General features: G+C 69.4%; 2 protein-coding genes across 3 annotated transcripts; one reads left to right on the top strand and one right to left on the bottom strand.

The window, feature by feature from the left end:
- The first annotated feature begins 1,223 nt into the window (after positions 1-1,223).
- On the top strand, positions 1,224-13,550 carry TTLL12 (tubulin tyrosine ligase like 12). Its single transcript, XM_062202729.1, has 14 exons — positions 1,224-1,385; positions 4,154-4,326; positions 5,174-5,372; positions 6,090-6,249; positions 6,329-6,462; positions 7,974-8,050; positions 8,480-8,596; positions 8,682-8,876; positions 9,124-9,235; positions 9,680-9,831; positions 10,661-10,742; positions 11,825-11,893; positions 12,052-12,190; positions 12,475-13,550. The coding sequence occupies exons 1-14, from the start codon at positions 1,245-1,247 to the stop codon at positions 12,624-12,626; spliced, it is 1,902 nt and encodes a 633-aa protein (XP_062058713.1). The 5' UTR covers positions 1,224-1,244; the 3' UTR covers positions 12,627-13,550.
- Positions 13,551-14,810: 1,260 nt separating this feature from the next.
- Positions 14,811-21,512, bottom strand: TSPO (translocator protein). 2 transcript variants are annotated; one of them, XM_062202730.1, is made up of 5 exons: positions 21,424-21,505; positions 19,587-19,774; positions 16,906-17,115; positions 15,714-15,852; positions 14,811-15,136 (listed from the first exon to the last, which is right to left on the bottom strand). In XM_062202730.1, the coding sequence occupies exons 3-5, from the start codon at positions 17,085-17,087 to the stop codon at positions 14,948-14,950; spliced, it is 510 nt and encodes a 169-aa protein (XP_062058714.1). In that variant the 5' UTR covers positions 17,088-17,115; positions 19,587-19,774; positions 21,424-21,505; the 3' UTR covers positions 14,811-14,947. The 2 variants fall into 2 exon arrangements, with proteins under 2 accessions (XP_062058714.1, XP_062058715.1); XM_062202731.1 differs by lacking the exon at positions 19,587-19,774 and having other exon boundaries at positions 21,424-21,512.
- Positions 21,513-21,791: the final 279 nt, after the last annotated feature.

The raw sequence follows: 21,791 nt of genomic DNA on the forward strand, positions 1-21,791 counted from the left end.
CCATGGGGGCGGCACCCCGATCCGATGTACAGGTGGGTGCCCCAGAGAGGGCGCGGCAGACCCGGACTCCCACTCCTCGTGCGCCATGGGGGCCATGGGGGCGGCACCCCGATCCGATGTACAGGTGGGTGCCCCAGAGACGGCGCGGCTTGGCAGACCCAGACTCCTACTCCTCGTGCGCCATGGGGGCGGGACCCCGATCCGATGTACAGGTGGGTGCCCCAGAGAGGGCGCGGCAGACCCGGACTCCCACTCATCCTGCGCCATGGGGGCCATGGGGGCGGCACCCCGATCCGATGTACAGGTGGGTGCCCCAGAGAGGCGCGGCTTGGCAGACCCAGACTCCTACTCCTCGTGCGCCATGGGGGCGGCACCCCGATCCGATGTACAGGTGGGTGGCCCAGAGAGGGCGCGGCAGACCCGGACTCCCACTCCTCGTGCGCCATGGGGGCGGCACCCCGATCCGATGTACAGGTGGGTGCCCCAGAGAGGCGCGGCAGACCCGGACTCCCACTCATCGGGAGCTGTGCACCCGCTCCGCTCTGCGGATGCCGCCCCCGGACTCGGCTGACCTCGCTTTCTCACCAGACGCGGCCCTTCGGGGCCACCCTGCTTCCCCTGCGCCCCCCGGCACAACAGTCTACAACCGGCACAGCGAGGGGAATCGGAACTCCCCAAATGGCCGCAACGGCCGGACCGGAGCCAGGAGCTCCTTCCAGTCTCCCACGTGGGTGCAGGGGCCATCGGCGCTGCTTTCCCAGGTCGCAGCAGGGAGCTGGATCGGAAGTGGAGCAGCCGGGACTCGAACCCACATCCACAGGGGACGGCGGCGTGCAGGCGGCGGCTTGACCCGCTGCGCCACCGCCTTCTCATCGCGCACATTCGCACTCCGAATTCAGACGTGAGGGAACTGACACGGCCACGACTGTGCCGCACCTAGAGTACTTCAGCGCCGGGGCGACGGCGTCCCCGCAGTCTCTTCCGGTTCCCACCGCGTGGGACCCAGCCACCCCGAGCTCCCGGCATCCCCTGGGGCCCCGCAGGACCCGCGAGAAAAAAAAAGGCCGCGCGTGCGCACTGGGCGGCAGCGCGAAGACGGCGCCCGACCGCACCGCCCCCTTCCGTCCGCACGCCGGCGCGGTGGGCGTGGCGGTGGGCGTGGCCGCGGAGAGCCGGGGCGGGGCGGCGGCGCTGGCGGGCTGCGGGCGTCGCGAGGGCCGGGCCCGGGCGCTGGCAGAGGCGCCATGGAGGCCGAGCCAGGCCCGGCAGAGGGTGCGCGGGCCCTGGCCCTGGACGAGTTCGCGGCGGTGCACGGGCCCGCGCTGCGCGCCTCTGGGGTCCCCGAGCGGTACTGGGGCCGCCTCCTGCACAAGTTGGAGCACGAGGTGCGGAGACCCGGGGGAGTGAGGGGCGCCGGGGGCGGGCGAGGGGCGCCGGGGACGGGCGGCTCGGGGCGAGGAGGGGGCGCCGGGGGCGAGAGGAGGGGGCGCCGGGGGCGGGCGAGGGGCGGGGACGCCGGACAGTGGCGCGGGGCGAGGAGGGGGCGCCGGGGGCGGGCGAGGGGCGGGCGACGTCGGACAGCGGCGCGGGCTGAGGAGGGGGCGCGGGGTGATGGGGGGGCTCCTGCGCGCGGCCGGCGACCGAGGCGTCCCCTCGAGCCGGGTCCGGAGCGCCCTGGCGTGGGGGCCCCCTGGGCCCCGTGCCCGTGGCCCCGACCGCCCGGGGCTGCGCCCACCCCCAGGGTGCGGGCGGGAACGCCGGGGCCCGGGCGTGCGGGAGCCCCGCGTTTGTAAAGCCTCGTGTGGGGCACGGAGCGGCACTCGCGGAAACCGGACGGAGTCAGCGGTCCTGGCCGCGGGGCGTCCCGGCGTGAGCGGGGGCGCCGCCCGGGGCGCGGAGCTAGCCGGGTGCACCTGCCTGTCTGCTGGGCCGGGTACCCCAGGTCGCAGGTCCTGGCTCTCCTGTGTTGTGTAACGCGGTGGCTGTTCTGTGGCCCGGACGACCCGCGCTGGCCCGGGTCAGGTCAGGGCTCGCCCGGCCCCCGGCGTGCGAGACCCGGGTGTTAGGGGCATAACCGGGACCCTGTGTGCTGGAACTCCGCCCCACCTGTCAGCCCCGTTCCCCTCTGGGCAGGGGGTGATGAGACAGGAACACGTGGCTCCCGGGGCGCGGGGATGGCTCAGGACATAGGCCCGGCAGTGCCCAGGGCGCAGAGGGCAGCCTCCAGGGACCCCGCCGCCCGGTGTTTTTCCGTGACCCTCCCAGGCCTCCGTGGGCAGCGCTGAGTCACGGCCTGGGAAGGCAGAGCGAGCCCCGCCCACGGGAAGGGGTCCCTGCACCTGGCAGAGCCGAGGGCCCACCCCGGCCTCGGGCGAAGGAGTTCCCTTGGGTCTTGCACCGCCCCAGAAGCGGGGTCACCCCCACCCCACTCCCCTACTCCCTCTTGGGCCACCCCTGCTGCCCCAGCAAGGTTCAGGGTGAAGGCTGGGGATTTGGGGTGCTGGGCAGGAGCTCCCTAAGCCTCTCTAATCCCTAAGCTACAGGGGAGAGCGGCCGCCCAGGGCTGCCGTGGGCATTGAGACGGCGCCTGGGCTCCCATCTCGGGCAGCTGCACCCCCCGCACAGCCCACCCTGCTCCGGGCTTCTGTGCCCCAGGGCCTTTGCTCTTGCTGCATCCGGTACCTGGAGTTCTTCCCACCCCCACCCCGTAGCCACCTGTTCACGCCTCCCCTCCCCTCCGGGTTCACCTCTGAGAGTGGCAGCCCCAGAGCGGTTTCCTGCTGCTGTCCAGTGGCCTGGACCCGGCCCGGGCAGCTCGGCCTGGCACACCGCGGGTAGCTGGCTTCCGGGCTGCGTTTATCGATCCGTTTTGGGGTGCAGCCAGCCTGTGTTGAGTGTGTGCTGGGCCTGCGGCTGCCCTGGAAATGGGTGACGCCCCCTTCCCTAGAGGGAGCTCGATCCCTGGGACGTGCGAGGAGGGCCCCAGGTGCCCGCCGGGCGCTCACCGTGGGCCGCCCTGCCCTGAGCTCCTGTGTGCGTGGCATCGTCCAGTCCTCCAACGCCCTGCGTGGCTCCTGTTCCACTGCACAGACAGGGAACTCAGAGTGGCTAGGGAGCTCGCCGCGCGGCTAGGGAGCTCGCCGCACGGCTAGGGAGGCGCGAAGCCCGGCTAGGGAGCTCGCCGCACGGCTAAGGAGGCGTGAAGCCCGGCTCCGCCATCTGTGCAGAGGCCCCCTTGGGTGGCTCGTGACACACGCAGCGCTGGGGCCCGTGGCGGTCACACGAGCAAGGGCCGAGTGTGCCTCCCTGGGGAGCCGTGCCAGAGAAGCGCCAGGACCGAGGCCCTCACCTTCCACCCCGCGCTGCGTCCCGCGGGCCCTGCTGCCCGGGAGCCGGGGAGACTCCCAGCAAGAGGGAGATCAGGGCGCACGTCCTGGGCACCACGGCCCAGCGCCCGGGGCCCCCTCTGCCTTCGGGCTCACTTTCCCGGGTGCACGTCCTGGGCACCAGCACCCAGGGCCCCCTCTGCCTTCGGGCTCACTTTCCCGGGTGCACGTCCTGGGCACCAGCACCCAGGGCCCCCTCTGCCTTCAGAGCTCACTTTCCCGGGTGCACGTCCTGGGCACCAGCACCCAGGGCCCCCTCTGCCTTCGGGCTCACTTTCCCGGGTGCACGTCCTGGGCACCAGCACCCAGGGCCCCCTCTGCCTTCAGAGCTCACTTTCCTGGGTGCACGTCCTGGGCACCAGCACCCAGGGCCCCCTCTGCCTTCGGGCTCACTTTCCCGGGTGCACGTCCTGGCCACCAGCACCCCCAACCCCCTCTGCCTTCGGGCTCACTTTCCCGGGCGCACGTCCTGGCCACCAGCGCCCAGGGCCCCCTCTGCCTTCGGGCTCACTTTCCTGGGTGCACGTCCTGGCCACCACGGCCCAGCACCCGGGGCCCCCCTCTGCCTTTGGGGCTCACTTTTCCGGTAAAGCAGCGGTGAATTCGGCCCGTCACGGGGCAAGGCGCACGCGTGATGGCACAGGTTGGGGCTGGATCCGGTCCTGCTCCCCTGAACGGTTTGGCGTTGAGGCCTGGGGGTGGCGCCCTGCTGCGGTGGAGGGGAGAGGGGTGGGGTCTCCCCCCTGCTGACTGCTCGCCGCCCCCAGGTGTTCGATGCCGGGGAGTTGTTCGGGATCATGCAGGTGGAAGAAGTGGAGGACGAGGAGGCGGCGGCGGCGGCCCGGGAGGTGCGGAGGAAGCAGCCCAACCCGGGCGGCGAGCTGTGCTACAAGGTCATCGTGACCAGTGAGAGTGGGCTGCGGGCGGCTGACCCCAACAGGTAGGGCCAGGCTCCGCGCGGGATGGGGCCGGTGCGTCCTAGGGGCCCTCCTCCGCCATTGAGACTGCTCGTCTGGTGGATGAACAAGGCCCCGGCAGGCTGCTGGTTACGGGCGCGGGTGCCTAACGCAGCCTGGCTGTGTTGAGCCACAGCCCCTGCCCTACCCTGCACGCGTGGTGCTCGGCGCTTGGCGCAGCAGCAGGAGGAAGTCTCTGCCCTTAGCGGGCAACCAAACCGGAAAACCGAGACAAGCGCAGTGAAAGCAGCCGCGTCCTTGGCAGGCACCCCGGGCGCTGGACGTCTGCTTCCCTTTCGTTCTGAGAACGGCCTCGTGCGGCCACGCCCGGGCTGCCTCTCCCAGCAGGCCCTGTGCGTCTGCACCTTCCTGGTCCAGCAGGATGGGGGCGGGGTTGGGCCTGACCTTAGGCCTGCAGGGCGGGCGTCCTGTGCCCCACCCTCGCCCACCGGGGTTGTCCCCGGGAAGCCAGAGCTTGTGTGCCTGGGACAAAGAGGCCTTGGTCCTTCTGCAGGTGCCGGGCGTGCTGTGCGGGCTCTGCACGCCCACCTGCCAGTGCAGCCTTTGCTCGCTGACGCCCGCTGGTCGCCAGGACGGGGCGCGCAGTGCTCAGTTGGCACGCCGGGTGTTCGGTGCAGCTCACTGGTGAGCGGCACTGGGGCCCCGGCTGCTGTGTTCTGGAAGATTGAAAGTCAACACCTTGCTGAGGGCCTCTGCAGTGTGGCCGCAGAGACGGGGCCATGCTGGGGCAGTGGGGTCTCGGCAGGGGCCGGCACAGGTCTCCCCAGCCCCTCCCCGTGCCCGGCGGCTCAGCAGCGGCCTCTCTCGCAGCATCTTCCTCATCGACCACGCCTGGACGTGCCGGGTGCCGCACGCCCGCCAGCAGCTGCAGCAGGTGCCGGGGCTGCTGCACCGCATGGCCAGCCTGATGGGCATCGAGTTCCACGGCGAGCTGCCCGGCCCCGAGACCGTGGCCCTGGTGCTGGAGGAGATGTGGAAGTTCAACCAGACCTACCAGCTGTCGCACGGGGTGAGCGGGACGCGGGGGTGGAGGGCCGGGCAGGGCAGCCCCCAGGGCGTCTGGTGCTGGAGATGTGAAGTTCAGCCAGACCTACCAGCTGTCCCACAGGGTGAGCGGGACACGGGGGTGGAGGGCCGGCAGGACGGCCTCCAGGGCGTCTGGTGCTGGAGATGTGGAAGTTCAGCCAGACCTACCAGCTGTCCCACAGGGTGAGCGGGACGCGGGGGTGGAGGGCCGGCAGGACGGCCTCCAGGGCGTCTGGTGCTGGAGATGTGGAAGTTCAGCCAGACCTACCAGCTGTCCCACGGGGTGAGCGGGACGCGGGGGTGGAGGGCCGGCAGGACGGCCCCGGGGTGTCGGGCAAGCCCCTCCTTGCTGGGGACCTGGGTGTCCCCCTGAAGTGCGCACGACAGGCCACAGCCCTGACCTCTCGGCTTGGGCTCCAGGGACTCAGCCGCCCTTGCCATCCTGTCACACGCTCCCCCTCGCCCTCGGAGTGCACGCGCCCCTGCAGCCCCCCTCAGCCCCCATCGCCCTCCCCTCCCTGCGCACAGGCCCAGACGTGTGCCCTCCCCCTCGCTGGCCGTCAGCCGGCGGTGTGGGCCTGTGTCGGCCTGTGCAGCGCCAGGGCCCCGTCTGGGAGGCCCCGGGTTAGGTACGGGGCCTTGGGTGGGAGGGGGGTTGGGGGGGCACAGGTGAGGAGGCTGCTGCTGTGCCTGCCCCCAGACAGCCGAGGAGAAGGTTCCAGTGTGGTACATCATGGACGAGTTTGGCTCGCGGATCCAGCACGCAGACGTGCCCAGCTTTGCCACCGCGCCCTTCTTCTACATGCCCCAGCAGGTGGCCTACACGCTGCTGTGGCCCCTGCGGGACCTGGACACCGGCGGTGAGTCGGGGCCCCCGCCGCGGGGGACGGCTCCAGGCCCCGCCCTGCCGCCCCTCACGGGCCGCCTGTCTTGGCACAGAGGAGGTCACCCGGGACTTTGCCTACGGAGAGGCGGACCCTCTGGTCCGGAAGTGCATGCTGCTGCCCTGGGCCCCCGCCGACATGCTGGACCTCAGCTCCTGCACGCCCGAGCCGCCCGCCGACTACTACCAGGTGTGGCCCCTGCCCCTGCCTGCGACCCCGGCCGGTCTGGTGGATGCTGGAGAGTGCTGGGCTGCTCTGGGAGGCGGCTGTGCTGGAGCAGCCCCTGAGGCCAGAGCACAGCTTGGCCACGGGCTGCCCGTGGCCACAGGCGTGGGCTTCCGTCCTGAACCCAGGGCCCGGGGTGCCTGGTGCTGGGCGCCGTCCGTCCCCTCCACAGGGGTGGGGAGCGTTTGCTCTGCCAAGGGCCGTGTAGAAAAAACGTCAGCTGAAAGACCAGCCTGCTGGCGATCGTCAGCTGAAAGACCAGCCTGCTGGCGATCGCAGAGGTGGCCGCCCAGGCGTGCCTGGGCGTGGCCCGTTGCCTCCACCCTTGCTTCAGAGGGCGTGGGGGGTGGGGCGCTGCTTGTTCTCGGAGGGGGGTGTGGCTGAGGCAGGACTTGGCCCCGAGCCCTGCTCGGCCCCCCTCCCACATCCCGTGGTGCCTGCCTCCTGTGCTGAGGCCCACGTGGTATGCTTGCCCACGGGCACCTGCTGCCGGCACAGGCGCTGGTAGACGCCCTGTGCTTCCTGAGCAGCTCCTGGGTCCCCGCTGGTTAGGGAGCCAGGACTCGTGGGTCCCTGAAGAGGCCAGCCCCTGCCAGCCCTGCCCCCTGCCCCCTGCTCTCCTGTCTGCTGCCTGTCACCTGGGACCAGCCCAGGGGAGCCTGTGCGCACACCTGGGGCTCATGCGCTGTCTCCCTCACAGCTGCTCTGTGGTTCTTCACTTCAAGGCCCAGTGAGGTTAAGTAACTTGCTGAGGGTCACACAGGAGGGGGGGAGCTGGTCTGAAACGCAGGGGCTGTGATGGCCCTGCCGAGCAGACCTAGGGCTCGCCTCCACGCGCCCAAGATCGGACGGGCTCACCCGGGTTCCAGAGCTGCCCCAAGTGGTGTCGGCAGTGTGTGAGTGCCCGGCGCTAGCCAGAGGAGGGCTGTGCGAGGCCCCTCTGCTGTTTCCTGCCGGCGGTGGCCACCTGACTGTGCCGAAGGCTCGGCGCTCACCTGTCCGATAGGAGGGGTGTTTCTGGGGACCAGGGCGGTGGCTGTGCCCCACAGGTGCTTAGTGGGCGCCGGCCCGAGCGAGAGGGGCTTGGGCGCAGGCTAGGCCTGGCCCTGAGAGGCCTGGCTCGCAGAAGGTAGATCCGTTAGCATCCTCCCCTGGGGAGCTCCGGGCTGGCGAACGCAGGAGGCCAGAGGCTCTGGGCGCCCGCGCTCCCACGTGAGCCGTCGGCGTGGCCGGGGGACACACTCCGCCAGCACTTGCGCTCGGAACAGCAGGTGTCAGCTCAGGCCACCCCCATGGGGCGGGGTCCCAACTCCATCTCCCATGAGGCTCCCAGGCTGCAGGAACCTCGGCTCCCACCGGGCCTCTCCGTGTGCTGCCCGAGCGAGTCCTGGAGCGGGTGGCCCCGGGGGAGGTGGGCAGGTGCGAGCCCACCTGCTGCCTCCCTGAGGTCTGTCCTCCCTCCTGTGTCCTCCTAGGCCATCCTGGACGAAAACAAGGAGAAGCTGCCGCTGCCCATCACCCCGGCAGCACGTCCCGACGACCACATCTTCAAGTACGTAGCTCCCCCCTCCCCCCCGCTGCCACACACGCACACAGTCCTCTGGCGCCAGGGCAGTGCCTGGCACACGTCGGCCGTGGCCTGGCCACATGCGGCCCGGGCGCAACCGTAGCAGACAGGAGTGGAGTTCCGGAAGCGGAAGTGAGGAGGGCCTCCCCGAGGCCCGGCTCCTCCCGTGGCCGCATGAGATCGGTGCCGCCGGCGCATCCTGTTTTGCTCCTCGTGGGGAGACCGCACCGGCGTTTACTAGACACCCAAGTAGTTCTCTTTGTTCCTGACTCACAGGCAGAGTGAGCGGCCCCCGCCCCTGGCGGGTAAGCAGAGGAGAGGGGTCTGACCCTGGCCACCGGCCACTGGGACTCCCCGCTTCAGGCCGGGGGGCAGAGGGGGGCCGGGCCCGCTCAGCCTGGGCCTCTCTTCCAGGGTCTACACGGACGTGCAGCAGGTCCTCAGCCACCTGTCCCACCCCCGCTTCACCTTCACGCAGAGCGAGGCCGACGCCGACATCCTGTACAACTTCTCACACTTCAAGGACTACAGGTGAGGGGGCCTTTGTGCCAGGCTCCGGCCCCCGGCCCCCGGCCCCGGCCGAGCCCTGAACGCCTCCGTTGCACCCCCACCACAGGAAGCTCAGCCAGGAGCGGCCGCACGTGCTGCTGAACCAGTTTCCCTGTGAGAACCTGCTGACGGTCAAGGACTGCCTGGCGTCCATCGCGCGCCGCGCCGGTGGCCCCGAGGGCCCGCCCTGGCTGCCCCGCACCTTCAACCTGCGCACGGAGCTGCCCCAGTTTGTCAGCTACTTCCAGCAGCGGGAGAGGCGGTGAGACGCACGCGCAACGCACAGGGAGCCCGGCAGCCAGAGACCCCCTCACCCTCCCGCAGCCCCAGCCCTGTCCTCCCACCGCGCCCAGCCTGCTCCTAGGCTGAGCACCTGCTGGTTGCAGATGCCAGGCTGGGGGCCCCTTCCTCCACAGCCTGGCTCCCGGGCTCTGACAGTTCTGCCTGCTCCCCCAGGCCCACCCTCTGACCCCTGCAGCCTAGCCAGCCCCTCCCCTCCCCTCCCCCAGGGGTGAAGACAACCACTGGATCTGTAAGCCCTGGAACCTGGCCCGCAGCCTGGACACCCACATCACCAAGAACCTGCACAGCGTCATCCGGCAGCGGGAGAGCACCCCCAAGGTGGGCCCAGAGGGCCGGGGGCGGAGTCAGGGCCCTGCAGATGGGTGCCCTGTGCGGGGGCTCAGCTGTGACTCGGGGCCACACGGCACCCTGGTGCGAGCAGAGGGGACCCTCAGAGCTGTGCTAGGTGGCTCTGACCTCCAGGCCTAGCACACTGCCCGCACGCTGAGCCCGCCCCGAGAGGACCAGCTGGGCAGCGGGGGGCCTGCAGAGCAGTGGGCGGCTGGAACTCTGGGTGAGGGGCGTGGCCTGCAAACCCCAAAAACAGGTGGGATTTCTCACCTCCGCGGTGAAAGTGGAGACAAACATAAAGAACTCACCACAGCCTGGCCGGGTGTGAGAGGCAGAGGAGGGCTCTGGCCCAGCCACCAGGGACACGGGGTTGGGGGCCCCCAGTGGGGCCCTGTGTCCTGGCTCAGGCGAGCACACTCCTGTGTCCCCCAGGTAGTGTCCAAGTACATCGAGAGCCCCGTCCTGTTCCTGCGAGAGGACGTGGGGAAGGTCAAGTTCGACGTGCGCTACGTGGTGCTGCTGCGGGCCGTGCAGCCCCCGAGCTTGTTCGTGTACGACGTGTTCTGGCTGCGCTTCTCCAACCGGTACGGGGGCGCCAGCCGGGGCCACAGGCGGAGGGCGGGGGGTGGCACCTGTCTGCCTCTGTTTCCTGCTGCCGGTTACACGGCACACCGGACGGGGTTTTAGGGAGAAGAGGAAGGTTCCGGTCCGAGGTGGAGGGCCCACGTGTGGCAGTGGCCTTGCGTGCAAGGACCAGCGGGGCTGGCTTTCCTGACACTCCGTGAGCCGGCGGTCCTGGCCCGGGCTTGGCCCACTTGGTAGTGGTCAGAGCCTCATACTGTATTTGGAAGGCAGAGGGAGGGAGAGAGAGGTCTTCCATCCGCTGGTTCACTCCCCAGATGGCCGCAACAGCCAGAGCTGGGCTGATCCGGAGCCAGGAGCCTCCTCTGGGTCTCCCACGGGGGTGCAGGGGCCCAAGGACTTGGGCCATCCTCTACTGCTTTGCCAGGCCACAGCAGAGATGGGAAGTGGGGCAGCCGTGACTCGAACTGGTGCCCATATGGGATGCCGGTGTCACAGGCGACAGCTTTACCTGCCGCACTGCCCCCCCACCAGCCTCTTAAAGCCCCCCCCCCCCCCCCGCCACCTCAGCGTCCGCTCACGGTAAATCCCCACGCGAGTGGCGGAGGGGCAGGGACTGGAAGCCCGTGCTGTGCCACCTCTGGGAGCCTGCGTGCCCGTTGCCCGGGGCTGGTGGATTTCTCCCCTCCGGCCTCAGCGCCCTGGTGCCGGCTCTGCCCCGTTGTGCTGTGTGCCCGCGCTGCTCTGCGGGGGGCGCCGCACCCAGCACCCATGCGGTCAAGGGGACCGGTGCGGGCCAGCCCCGCGTGTCAGCATCCGCTTGTCCTCCAGGCCCTTCGCGCTCAACGACCTGGACGACTACGAGAAGCACTTCACAGTCATGAACTACAGCCCGGACGCGGTGCTCAAGCAGGTGGGGCCTGCGGGGCCCGGGGCGCGCTCCCGGGCAGACGGGCCGGACACGGGGCCCTGTGCCGGGTCGCCCTCTCTCCACTGGCTCTGCTGGGAGAGCAGGGTGCAGGGCAGCCCCCAGGTCCCACAGCGAGTCAGGCACACACCCTTCCCTTCCTGTGAGCCCGAGGGGCCTGCCAGGGCCTGCCCAGGAGCGGGACCCGTCTTCTTCCCTGGGGTCCGTCCCGTCCTGACGCACGGGCAGTGGCATAGCTGAGGGAGGGGCGGCAGGGCGGAGCTCCCCGCCAGGTGCGGCTGTTGGAGTGGCCCTGGCCGGCCCGCACGCCTGCACAGGTGGACACACTCAGCCGGGGGCCGGGGCCCCGCTAGCAGCACTCCCAGACGTGTCGCGGGTCTCCCAGACTGCAGACTGGCCCCTGGCACACTCGGGGCCTCGGCTGTCAGTTACCGCGCCCCCTCTGCTGGGCGCCCTGCCGGTGGGTTCCTTGCTGTGAAGTGCAGCAGCCACACGGCGTGGAACACTCTAGGGGCGCCTCACCACGCCGTGGGCGCTGAGCCATCATGGTGGCCCGTTCCCTCTTTGGTCCGTGGCCAGTCTCCAGAGCGTTGCGAGAAGCCGTCCCTGGGGTCCGGAGTCCCTGTGTGTCATGTGTGTCGTCCCCAGGAGCCCTGTGCGGACTCGGGTTCCGGAGGGGCCGCTCCCAGCTCGTCCCCTGGAACAAGTCTGATGCCTGCCGGCTCCCTCGGGCGTGGCCCGGAGCTCTCGCTGCCCCTCGGCTTCTGAGCTGAGCCGGTGCTGGGCGGTGACACAGGAGGGGCCCGGCACACTGCAGTGAGCCCTGGGTGTGGAGACCTGGGCCTGGCAGCCTCCCGCGCCCTCGGCACTGGTGGCTCAGCCCGCGAGCGCTGTTTGCTGGGCAGGGAGCCCTCCCACCTCACACAGGAGGACGTGGGGGCTCAGAGAGGTTCCTCGCGTGTCCGGAGCCACACAGCGAGTGCCCCCGTCCTCCTGCAGGGCTCGTCCTGGCTCCCCCGTGGGTATCTGAGGCCCGGGCACAGCGTGGCCCCCTGTGTCTGTTGCAGGTGCACTGTGAGGAGTTCATCCCCGAGTTCGAGAAGCAGTACCCGGGATTTCCCTGGAGCGACGTCCAGGTGGGTCCTAAGCCGCTGGGGCGTGGGGGGCAGCAGGGAGCAGCACAGGTGGAGGAGCGGACGATCGGGCCAGGGCTCAGACCGGGGCAGAAGCCCACCCTGGGCCCTCATCCCCACGGCAGGGCTGAGCGGCCGTGACCGCACCCTCCTGTCCCCAGGCGGAGATCTTCCAGGCCCTCAGGGAGCTGTTCCAGGTGGCGTGCGCCCAGCCCCCACCCATGGGCCTCTGCGACTACCCCTCCTCCCGGGCCATGTATGCCGTGGACCTCATGCTGAAGTGGGACAGCCGCCCAGACGGTGAGGGGCTCCCCCGTCCCAGGGCCAGGCTGCGGTCCGCCTGCAGGCTTGGGCTTGGGGGTGGAGGTGGGGGGGGTGGAGGTGGGTGGGTGTCGGGAGAACACTCCCAGGACGGGAGCCCCTGGCAGCCCTGGGGGGCCCTCTGCATGCAAGCCCACCCCGGGCTGGGCCCCGCCCCTGCAGTGAGCGTCTAAGCTTTGTTGTCCTCAGGCTTGGGCAGCTCCATCCCCGTGGGAGTTAGGGCCCCCGCCCGGCCCTCAGCCATCTCTGTGCCTTGCTCGTAGGGCGGCGGGTGATGCAGCCACAGATCCTGGAGGTGAACTTCAACCCTGACTGCGAGCGGGCCTGCAGGTACCACCCCAGCTTCTTCAACGACGTCTTCAGCACCTTGTTTCTGGACCAACCCAGCGACTGCCACGTCACCCGCCTCCTCTAGGCGCTCGCTGTCCCCCTGCCAGGGGCACTGCCCCTCCCCCCTGCTCCCCTGAGCCATCGGCCCCGCCTCACGCCCTCTGCAGTGTCCCCGTGGCTAAGCTCTGCCCCAGGCCCTGTGCAGCTCGGCCAGCGGCTCTGTTCCTGACACCAGGGCAGTGGGGGGCAGGGGGCCGGGTGTTAGGGAGGGGTCCTGCACCACATGACCCAGTACCCGCAGGCAGGGGTTCCCCAGGAAGCCTCTGGGAACTGTGGAACCGGGAGGGCCAGGCCGGTTTTTTCTCGTCTCCCTGTCGGTGCATCGTGCACGCCTCCCGGGCTCGGTGGGACAGGTTCCCTGGCACAGCCTTACTGCCCAAGCCGCCCCCTTCCTGTCTGCAAGCACGGGCCTGTCCCCTGGAAAGTCGGCCCTCGGGCCCCGCTGGCCCAGTGGCCTCCGGTCCCAGCCGTGTCTGGGGTGCTGGGACGCCCTGGTGGGGAGGCAGGACGAGGGTGGGCGGCAGTGCCGGACAGTGGGCAACCGGGAAATGCCGTCAGCTAACAGGTGCTTCCTGGAGCGCTTGGGTGAGCTCCAAGTGAGGTCCAAGAGGCCAAGTGTAGGTTTTGTTAGTCGGAGGTCACAGGAGAAGGTACGAACCTGTTCCTGTCGAATTTGGTTTCTGAAATCTAAGTCAGCGGTCAGGGTGTTGTGCACCTGGCTCCCCGGGGGGTGGGAGCTGCTTCCAGGCAGGGGGAGGGGCGAGGCTGGGCCTGGCAGTGGTGGTTTCATTTTTGAAGCAAAGTGATCCTCGGAGCAGAACTGGACACGCGTCCACCTCCCATCCTGGACCTGCTGGGGGCGCTGCCCCGCCCCTGGCCAAGCAGAGGCCAGCGTGTCCCCGGGAGAGTGGCCTCAGTTTGTACCGTAATAAAGTGTGCCTTTGTTTTACCACGGGCCCTTCCCTGCCTGGGGCCCTGGGCCCTGGCTGCCCCATGTGTCTGCCAGAGCAAAGCGTCCGGCGGTGGCGTGCAAGGTGGGAGACGAGGGTGGCACCCAGGCCTCGGAGTCCCGCTGCTCGTGCTGGAGGGCGGAGCCCAGGGCAGGGTGGGGCTCAGGCCTCCGCCTCAGGAGCCGCCGGGCCCAGGCTGCCCTCTTGTCCCGGGGCGCTTGGCGGCTGACCGGAAGTGGGCAGCTGTCATCAGGCGGCAGCAGCGCTGGTCGCCTCTGGCCAAGACACGCAGAAGGCAGAGGAGGCCATGAGCCCAGGGCCCCCTGGTGGGTGCTCTCGCTCAGTCGCTCATCCAGACACCCGGAACCCACTGGCTCCCAGGAGGGGCCGGGAGTGGGCCGGGGCGGTCACTGCTCTCAGGCCTGCCCTCCCACCTGGCTGGTTACCTGCTGGCTTCCCAATGAGACGTCCCCTTCCCCGCGCCTGCCTGGGCGTCCTCGCCAAGAGACAGCCCCAGGGGAGGCCGCCAGCCGGGGGCTCCTCGTGGGAAGACCAGAGACCATTACTGTGGAGGTGAAACTGCCCAAAGCCGGAGTCTGCCCACCTCGGGCACCAGGAGTAACACTGACCCCAGGTTCCCTGGGGCCGTGAGTCAGAAATGTGAGGTGCCGGCAGGGGCATCGAAGTGGCTTTAGCAACCCCCAGGGTGGGGCTTCCGAGGCTGCTCCCCCCCCCCCAGGGGCCACCAGGGCCACACAGAGTCCGAGGGCTTGAGCAGCCTGAGCAACCAGCGTCTGCTATAGCCAGGCAGCCAGCGAGCAAGGCAGCTGCTGGGTCTGGGGCCCTGACCTTGGGAGGCAGCTCGGGGGCGGGGGGTACAGACCAGGAGGAGGCCCCACAGGGAGGCCCAGGCACCGTGAGTGCCCAGCGGGTGGCAGCTCAGGAGGGGGGCTGGTCTGGCGGACCTGAGGGCTGTCTGTGCGCAGCGGGCAGGCCAGGTGTGCGCACAGCCTGGTGCTCCACCCGTCTCCTCCGTGGGGCAGAAATCCAAGTACTTGAGCCCCCCCGCCTCCCGAGCCCGAGTTAGCAGGAAGCAGGCAGGCAGGCATCCCAGAACCGCTGCCCCCACCTCAGAGGGACCCGGGGAGTCCCTGGCTGGCTCCAGCCCGGTGGGGGTCACCAGGCCCAAGCAGAATGAGCCCTGCTCCCCCCCCCCCCTGCCCGCCCCAGCTGGGGCCCCAAGTGCAAGGCGCTTGTGAAGAGGCTAAGACTTTATTTGGCTTTAAAAACCCTGTGCTGCAGGAGCGCCGAGCCGGCAGGGGCAGAGGCCACTGGTCCTCAGTGGGCCTGGCTCGGCCCACACAGACCCGCGCACGGCGCCTGGCCCTGTGCGGCCTCACTCCGGGAGCCGCCGGCCCCCACGCCGGCCAGGGTTGTCCCGCCATATGCAGTAGTTGAGTGTGGTGGCGAAGACCAGCCATGCCACGTAAGGGTAGAGCAGCCGGGCAGCCAGCGGGCTCACGCGGTGCCAAGCCACGGTCGTGGCCGTCGCTGCCCCGGTGAGGAGCAGGAGGTCCACCAGGGCCTGCGGAGACACGGGAGGGGAGGGGAGGGGAGGGGGCGGGGCCTGAGGCTCCCAGCTCAACCTCCACTTCCGTGGCTGTGCCGTGGGGACAGCCCCTGCCTGGCGCGTGCCACGCGTGGAGACCACACGCAGGGATGAGGACATGGCCAGGAGGCTCCGGCTCCCGCTGAGGGCAGCCCTGGCCCCTAGGGTACCTGCAAGGCCCAAACAGGAACTTGCCGTCAGCCGTCTCGTGCTGTCCCCGGAGGCGACAGTGAGGCCAAGCCTCTCCTGGCGTCGGCTCCAGCCATGGACGGCAAGAAGCCTCTGACCCAGAGAAGCCCATGTGTAAGCGGCAGGGAGACAGCGGCTTTCACGTGTGTCACACACGGACAGCTCCAGTGTCCTGGGCCCCCCTTCCCAGGGTCCCAGAGCCCAAGCCAGCAACACGGGAGCGAGGCCAGCCGAGGGGAGGTCCTGGGCCCCACCCACAAAGAGCTGACCACCAGCCACCAGCCCCACCCTGGCACCCGACTCGGAATGGGAACCACCCCCACCCCGCGCCTGTGAACAGACTCCAGGGCCCAGCCATACTTACCCAACCCATTTGTCGGGCCCCAAAGAAGATGGGGGGCCATGCCCAGTTCAGGGCCAGCTGCCCGGCGTAGAGGCCTAGGGGGACCACCGCCTCCTCTGTGAAGCCGCCCAGCTCTCTCCAAACCAGATAGGAGCCGTACCTGCAACGGAGGCCACGGGTCAGGGCACCACAGGAGGATGGCTGGAGCCTCACCTGCACGCCCCGCCACTGCTGTGTCAGCTGGGGGGGGGGGGTCCTGGCCTCGGGGGCTTTGGGTGAGCACAGGACGCTCGGTGCCACAGGAGAAGGACACGGGGCCCCGCACAGAGGCCTGGATCCTGGGGCTGGGCCTTGGGGGAGGAGTCGGATCTGCAGAGGCTGAGAGGCAGGTACGAGCCCCTGAGTCTGGTGAGGTCTGTGGGGTCTCGGGGGAAGTCGCATGGCTGTTAGGGCCACAAGGAGACCTGAGGCACAGAGGCCGCGGCAGCGAGATGTCCCAGCAGGCGGTCAGTGAGTAAAGGTGACACTCGGGTTCTTGCCCACCGGGAGAGGGGTCACAGGGAGCAGACGAGAGGAGGCTGGGCCAGGCTCTCAGTGGCAGAGGAAGGGGCGGGGCCAGAGCAGAATGGGGGAGGAGAGAGCAGGGGCTGGGAGGGCCAGCAGTGGGTGGGCCTTGGAGACACCCAAGTGTCTTGGTCATTTTCCCGTGGAACCTCAGGCACCTGGCCTGGCCCCTGGGGTCCCTGGTGTTGCACTGGGCTGAGGACCGACAGCACCCAAGGGTGCACTTCCCCACTGCAGCCACCAGGGGACATCCAACACAGCCTTTTGGGAGGGTGGTATTTCCCAGGTCTCACAGGCAGGAGGGCTCTACTGGGGGCTGCGGGCTTTGGCTCTGTGTCCCTGGGAAGTCCCTTTGTCACATGAGGCTTTGGTAAAATTAACCCAGATACGGTCTGGCCAGGAGCCACTGAACACAGGGAGCCCTTGTCCTGGCTGTGGTTGCGTCATTGACCTTGGAGCACAGCCCAGGGGGCCCACACGACCTGCACGCAGGGCCCCGGTCCCCCGCAGACACCCAGCACAAGGCTCGGCTGTGCCACCCCAGGACCGTGTCCCAGCAGGGAGAAGGTGCCGGCTACCGAGGTCCACCCGGGAAACCCAAGCCTGCCAGGCGGGGGCCGGGGCAGGGACTGGAACAGGCAGCACCTACCCCATGGCTGAGTAGAGCGTGCCCCAGATGGGAGCCAGCGTCCAGCGGGGCGGGTGCCAGGGCGGCTTCTGCAGGGTGGCGTGCCAGCGGAGGCCCTCGCCGCGGACATACTGGGAGGCCATGAAGCCCCCCAGGCTGGGCACAAGCGTGAAGCCCACGGCGGGCACCCAGGGTGGCGCCATGGCTCCTCGGCTGCTGCTCCGGGCGGTTCTGAAAGAGCACGGGATCGGCAGAGGCGGTGGGCGGGGCTCAGTCCCACCCAAACTCCACCCTCGTGGCCCAGTGCCCCTGGGGGGCGGGGCTGCTCCTGCTGGGGCTCCACTGCAGCCCCTGCCCCAGCTGCTCCTTGACCTTGGGTCCTCTGTCTCCTGACCACTCCTGGGGACCTCAGGGGAGCCACCTGGGCCTCAGCTTTTCCCTCTGTAGGACGGAGTATCAGCCCAGTTACTGAGCCCGGCCCAGTGTCAGCCGTGAAGAGGGTCTCTGCACAGCTGTTGTACGGGCCCACCCTAAAACCTCCCCACCCCGCCCTATCCCTGTGCACCAGCGAGGGAGAGCAGCCTGCCTGTGGGCCAGGCGACACCCGGAGCCTCCGGGACAGCACGAGTTCAAGGCTGGGCTCGGGAAAGGCAGGCCTGAGGCTGCCAGGCCCCCTCGGTGGGGCAGAGGGATGGCCATGTCCGCTTGCCTGGCAGCCCTCGGCCACGCGGTACCAAGCTCATCCCGTGCTACGTGCCTGGCACAGCGCTGACTCCCAGGGCTGCAAGTCCGCTGAGAGCCAGGGGAGCTGGGGTGAGGGGCCAGCTTTGCCTGGACCTGCGGTGCGACCCCAAGCCGCTTGGCACCCCCCCACAGGCCCCACGGGGGCTCAGCCTCCCCTCACAGAGCTGCTGGCTGGAGAATCAGCAGTGGTCTGGTGGGGCCAGAGCCCAGGGCTGGATGGGGCCAGGGAGGCTCGAGTGACAACACGCAATCCCCGGGAGGAGGTGGACACAGCCGGGGAGCAGACGCCAGGGGAGACCCAGGGCTTCAGGGCAAAGGCCGCGGGCAGACGCCACCTCACCACCCAGCGAGTGGGGACTTGGAGACGGTGGCTTCGCGGTGGCTTAGCCCCCATGCAAGGGCTTTGTAACCTGAGCACTGCTCTCAGTGGGGGCCAGCGCTGTGGCACAGTGGGTAAGGCCCTGCCCTGCAGAGCCGGCATCCCATATGGGCGCTGGTTCCAGTGGTTCTAGTCCCGGCTGCTCCTCTTCGATCCAGCGCTCTGCTGTGGCCTGGGAAGCAGTAGAAGATGGCCCAAGTGCTTGGGCCCCTGCACCCAGCATGGGAGACCTGGAATAATCTCCTGGCTCCTGGCTTTGGATCAGCACAGCTCCGGCCATTGCAGCCATTTGGGGAGTGAACCAGCAGATGGAAGACCTCTCCCTCTCTCTTTTTTTTTTTTTATTTGACAGGCAGAGAGAGTGACAGAGAGAAAGGTCTTCCTTCCGTTGGTTCACCCCCCAAATGGCTGCTACGGCCGGCGCGCTGCACCGATCCAAAGCCAGGAGCCAGATGCCTCCTCCTGGTCTCCCATGGGGTGCAGGGCCCAAGCACTTGGGCCATCCTCCACTGCCCTCCCTGGCCACAGCAGAGAGCTGGCCTGGAAGAGGGGCAACCGGGACTAGAACCCGGTGCTCATATGGGATGCCAGCACCGCAGGCAGAGGATTAACCAAGTGAGCCGCAGCACCAGCCGCTCTCTCTTTCTCTCCTTCTCTCTCTCTCTCTCCTGCCTTTACCTCTGCCTCTCTGTAACTCTGCCTTTCAAATAAATAAATCTTTTTTTTTTTTTTAATTCACTGCAGGATGACCCTGGCACTGTTCAAACTGTAACAAATGCACGCAGCCAGGCCCAGGAGTCACGTGACAGAGCCAGCACATCCCGGGGAAAAGCTGCAGGCCAGGCAGGGCAAAGCTGTAGCTGTCGCCCTCCGGGAGCCTGGCCACTCAGCCCCGCCTGCTCGGGGGGCACCTGCCCAGCACCAGCCACCTGCCCAGCGCTCTGCTTGGTCAGCTGGAGCCAGCCCGGCCACCCCAGCTCTAATCTGTGAGTGACAGCAATGGGGACCACAGTAGGCTCTGCTCAGGGCACGGGACAGCCCCTCCAGGACTGTGGGGCCAGCGGGCCTCCCTCCCCTGCCAGAGGGAACCTGAGAGGGCGGGCAGGGCTGGGGGCAGCACCGGGCTGGACCAGACCCCGGTCTCCTCCGGCCCCTCCCTCGGGCCGCCAGGAACAGTCGTGTGGACATCGCACTGTGGTGTGACTCCCGGAGGTGGACACACCGTGGTTTTCTTGCCCACAGCGCCAACCCGAGTGCGAGCACACGCAATCCCGGGGACGGGCCCGGAGGAGAGCGGTGTCCACCCTGGCTGCTGGCGCCCAGCACCCTCAGTGCCCAGGTCATCAGGGGCAAGGAGAGACCCAGCGAGACCTCAGCGAGTGCAGGGGAGGAGGCTGATGGGGGGCGGGCGGGTGTCATGGGGGCAGGGCACCGCGGGGTGGGGGGAGGCGGGTGTCATGGGGGCAGGGCACCACCGGGGGGGGGGGGGGGGCCGCAGGCGGGTGTCATGGGGTAGGCACCGCCCACTTCCGGTGCCTCTGTTCTTAGCGGAAGCTGCTGGGGAAATACGGGAACTCACCGCACCGCTCGTTATTTATTTGAAAAGCAGAGTTACAGAGGGGGCGTGCACTGCGCTTCAACTGTTCAAAGTGTGGGGCCAGCGCTGTAGTGTACAGGTTAAGCCGCCACCTGCAGTGCCGGCATCCTGTACGGGTGATGGTTCGAGTCCCGGCTGCCTCACTTCCGATCCTGCTCCCTGCTGATGCCCTGGGAACGCAGCAGAGAATGGGCCAAGTGCTGGGAACCCTGCGCCCCCGATCCTGGGGGACCCCGATCCTGAGTGCTGGGCGCTGGTCCTCCACGCATCAGCAGGCACCCCCCGCCCCCTGCCACCAGGATCAGAGAGGGCCTGCCCCACCCGCAGAGCCAGCCTGGGCAGGGAGCTTCCTGGGGCCTCTCAGGGTCACCCTGAATCATCGGAGAGGGGAGCGGGGGGCGGGACCCACAAAGCTGAGTCACAGATCCGCTCTGGCTGGGGGCCCAGGGAGGGCCAAGCGCCCGCCTCCCCTGGATCCCCGCCCCCTCCAGAAAGTGGGCTCTGCCTCCAACTCCAGGTCCTGTCTGGCCTTGGCCACTCCCGCGACAGGCGGGTGGAACCTGCCCGCCTGCTGGGGGCACCACAGCGGGGCTCCCTGGGAAACCCTGGAGGAGCAAATGCTGCCCGGGCCCCTAGGTGCTGGGCGGGTAAAGACGCTGCACCCAGGGGCACCCTGGCGCTCAAGCGGGCAGCTGGCCTCCAACACCAACACCCAGAATGGGGAAGGGGCCGGCGGGGGAGCTGGGGGCAGGAGGTGGCTCTGGCCACGCCTCCCTGGCTGCCCGTGGGCCCGTGGGAGGGAGCGGGCACCGCCAACATTTATTCTTCCCGAGCGAGCCCTGCTCAGCGCCCCCCCCCCAGGGGGACTCCTTTCCAGAAACAGGTTCAGGAAGCCACAGAACCTTCTAGGTCTGCGTGGCTCCAAAGCCTAGGCTCTGGACCACACGGCCATGCCCGGGACGGCCATGTCACCTCCCCAGGGCCTGCGGGGCCCAGGCACCCACCTTTCTCAGAGCACCGCTGCCCACCTCCCGCCCCAGACCGCGGGCAGCGTGGTAGAGGTCGGAGCCCTCCCTGCCCTGGGGTGTTGGGCCTGTGCCCCTCTGTGAAGCCGGGCATCTTCCTGCCCAGGGAAGGAGACCCGGAGAGAGGACCGAGCTGGGCCCCAGCTCCTCCCGGGCCTGTGGCGCCCGCGGTCACAGCTAATCCTTTCCATTAGGAGGCGGGGGTGTGTGTGCCACTTTGTGGAGAGAGAATCACTCCTTCCTCTACAAGGGCGCGCATCCGGGCACCGCTGGCACAATCGGACCCAGCAGAAATCAAGAACAGACCCGGAGGGAAACTCCTGAAAAGGGGGAAAAGTGAGCCCCTCCCCGCCGACACGGCCAGGCGCGCACGTGCGCGCACACGCAGTGCACACAGCACAGCACAGCCACGCACGGCAACGCACACCCCCGGAAGGAGACCCCGGAGAGCCGATCCCGAGCCCCCGCTCCCGCTGCGGACCCGGGACACGCGCTCCTTCGGCCGCAGCCCCCTCCCCGTTCCAGGCGCTCCCCCGGGACACGGGACCCCCGGAGCTGCCCCCGGGCCTCCCAGCGCCTGCCCCTCGCCTCCTGCTGCCCTGCCGGGGCACCCGACCCCCGCGTGCACACGGAGCCCTCCGCCCACATCTGAGGCTCCCACGTCCCCTCTCCGCAGACCCTGCCCAGCCAGAGCCCCAGGTGGCCCCAGCTCCCCCGCCCCGGCCCCGCGCTGGCGGGCGGGCACTGCGAGGGTCGCACTCGTGCGGGCCCCTGCGGCTTCGCGTCCCACTCACCAGACGCGAGGACTCGCTATCCGGAAGGGCACTGCGCCGCGGGCAGCGGCGGCTGCAGTCCAGGGCCGCCCGCGCCTCCGGGCCCCGCCCCGCCCCGCCAGGCCCCGCCCCGCCAGGCTCCGCCCCCCGACGGTCCCGCCCAGGTAGGGTCAATCTTGTCCCTGACAGCCCCGTCTGCGCCTCCGGGCCCCGCCCCGTCAGTCCCCGCCCCGCCAGGCCCCGCCCCATCTCTGACAGCACCGCCCATCCAGGCTCCTCCCCAACCTAACAACCCCGCCCAGTCAGGCCTCGTCCCATCCCTGATAGCCCCAGCCAGCCAGGCTCCGCCCCCACCCTGAAGGCCCCGCCCAGAAGGCTCGACCCCACCC

Source organism: Lepus europaeus, chromosome 10, assembly GCF_033115175.1.
Source record: "Lepus europaeus isolate LE1 chromosome 10, mLepTim1.pri, whole genome shotgun sequence".
NCBI classification, from domain to species: Eukaryota; Metazoa; Chordata; class Mammalia; order Lagomorpha; family Leporidae; genus Lepus; species Lepus europaeus.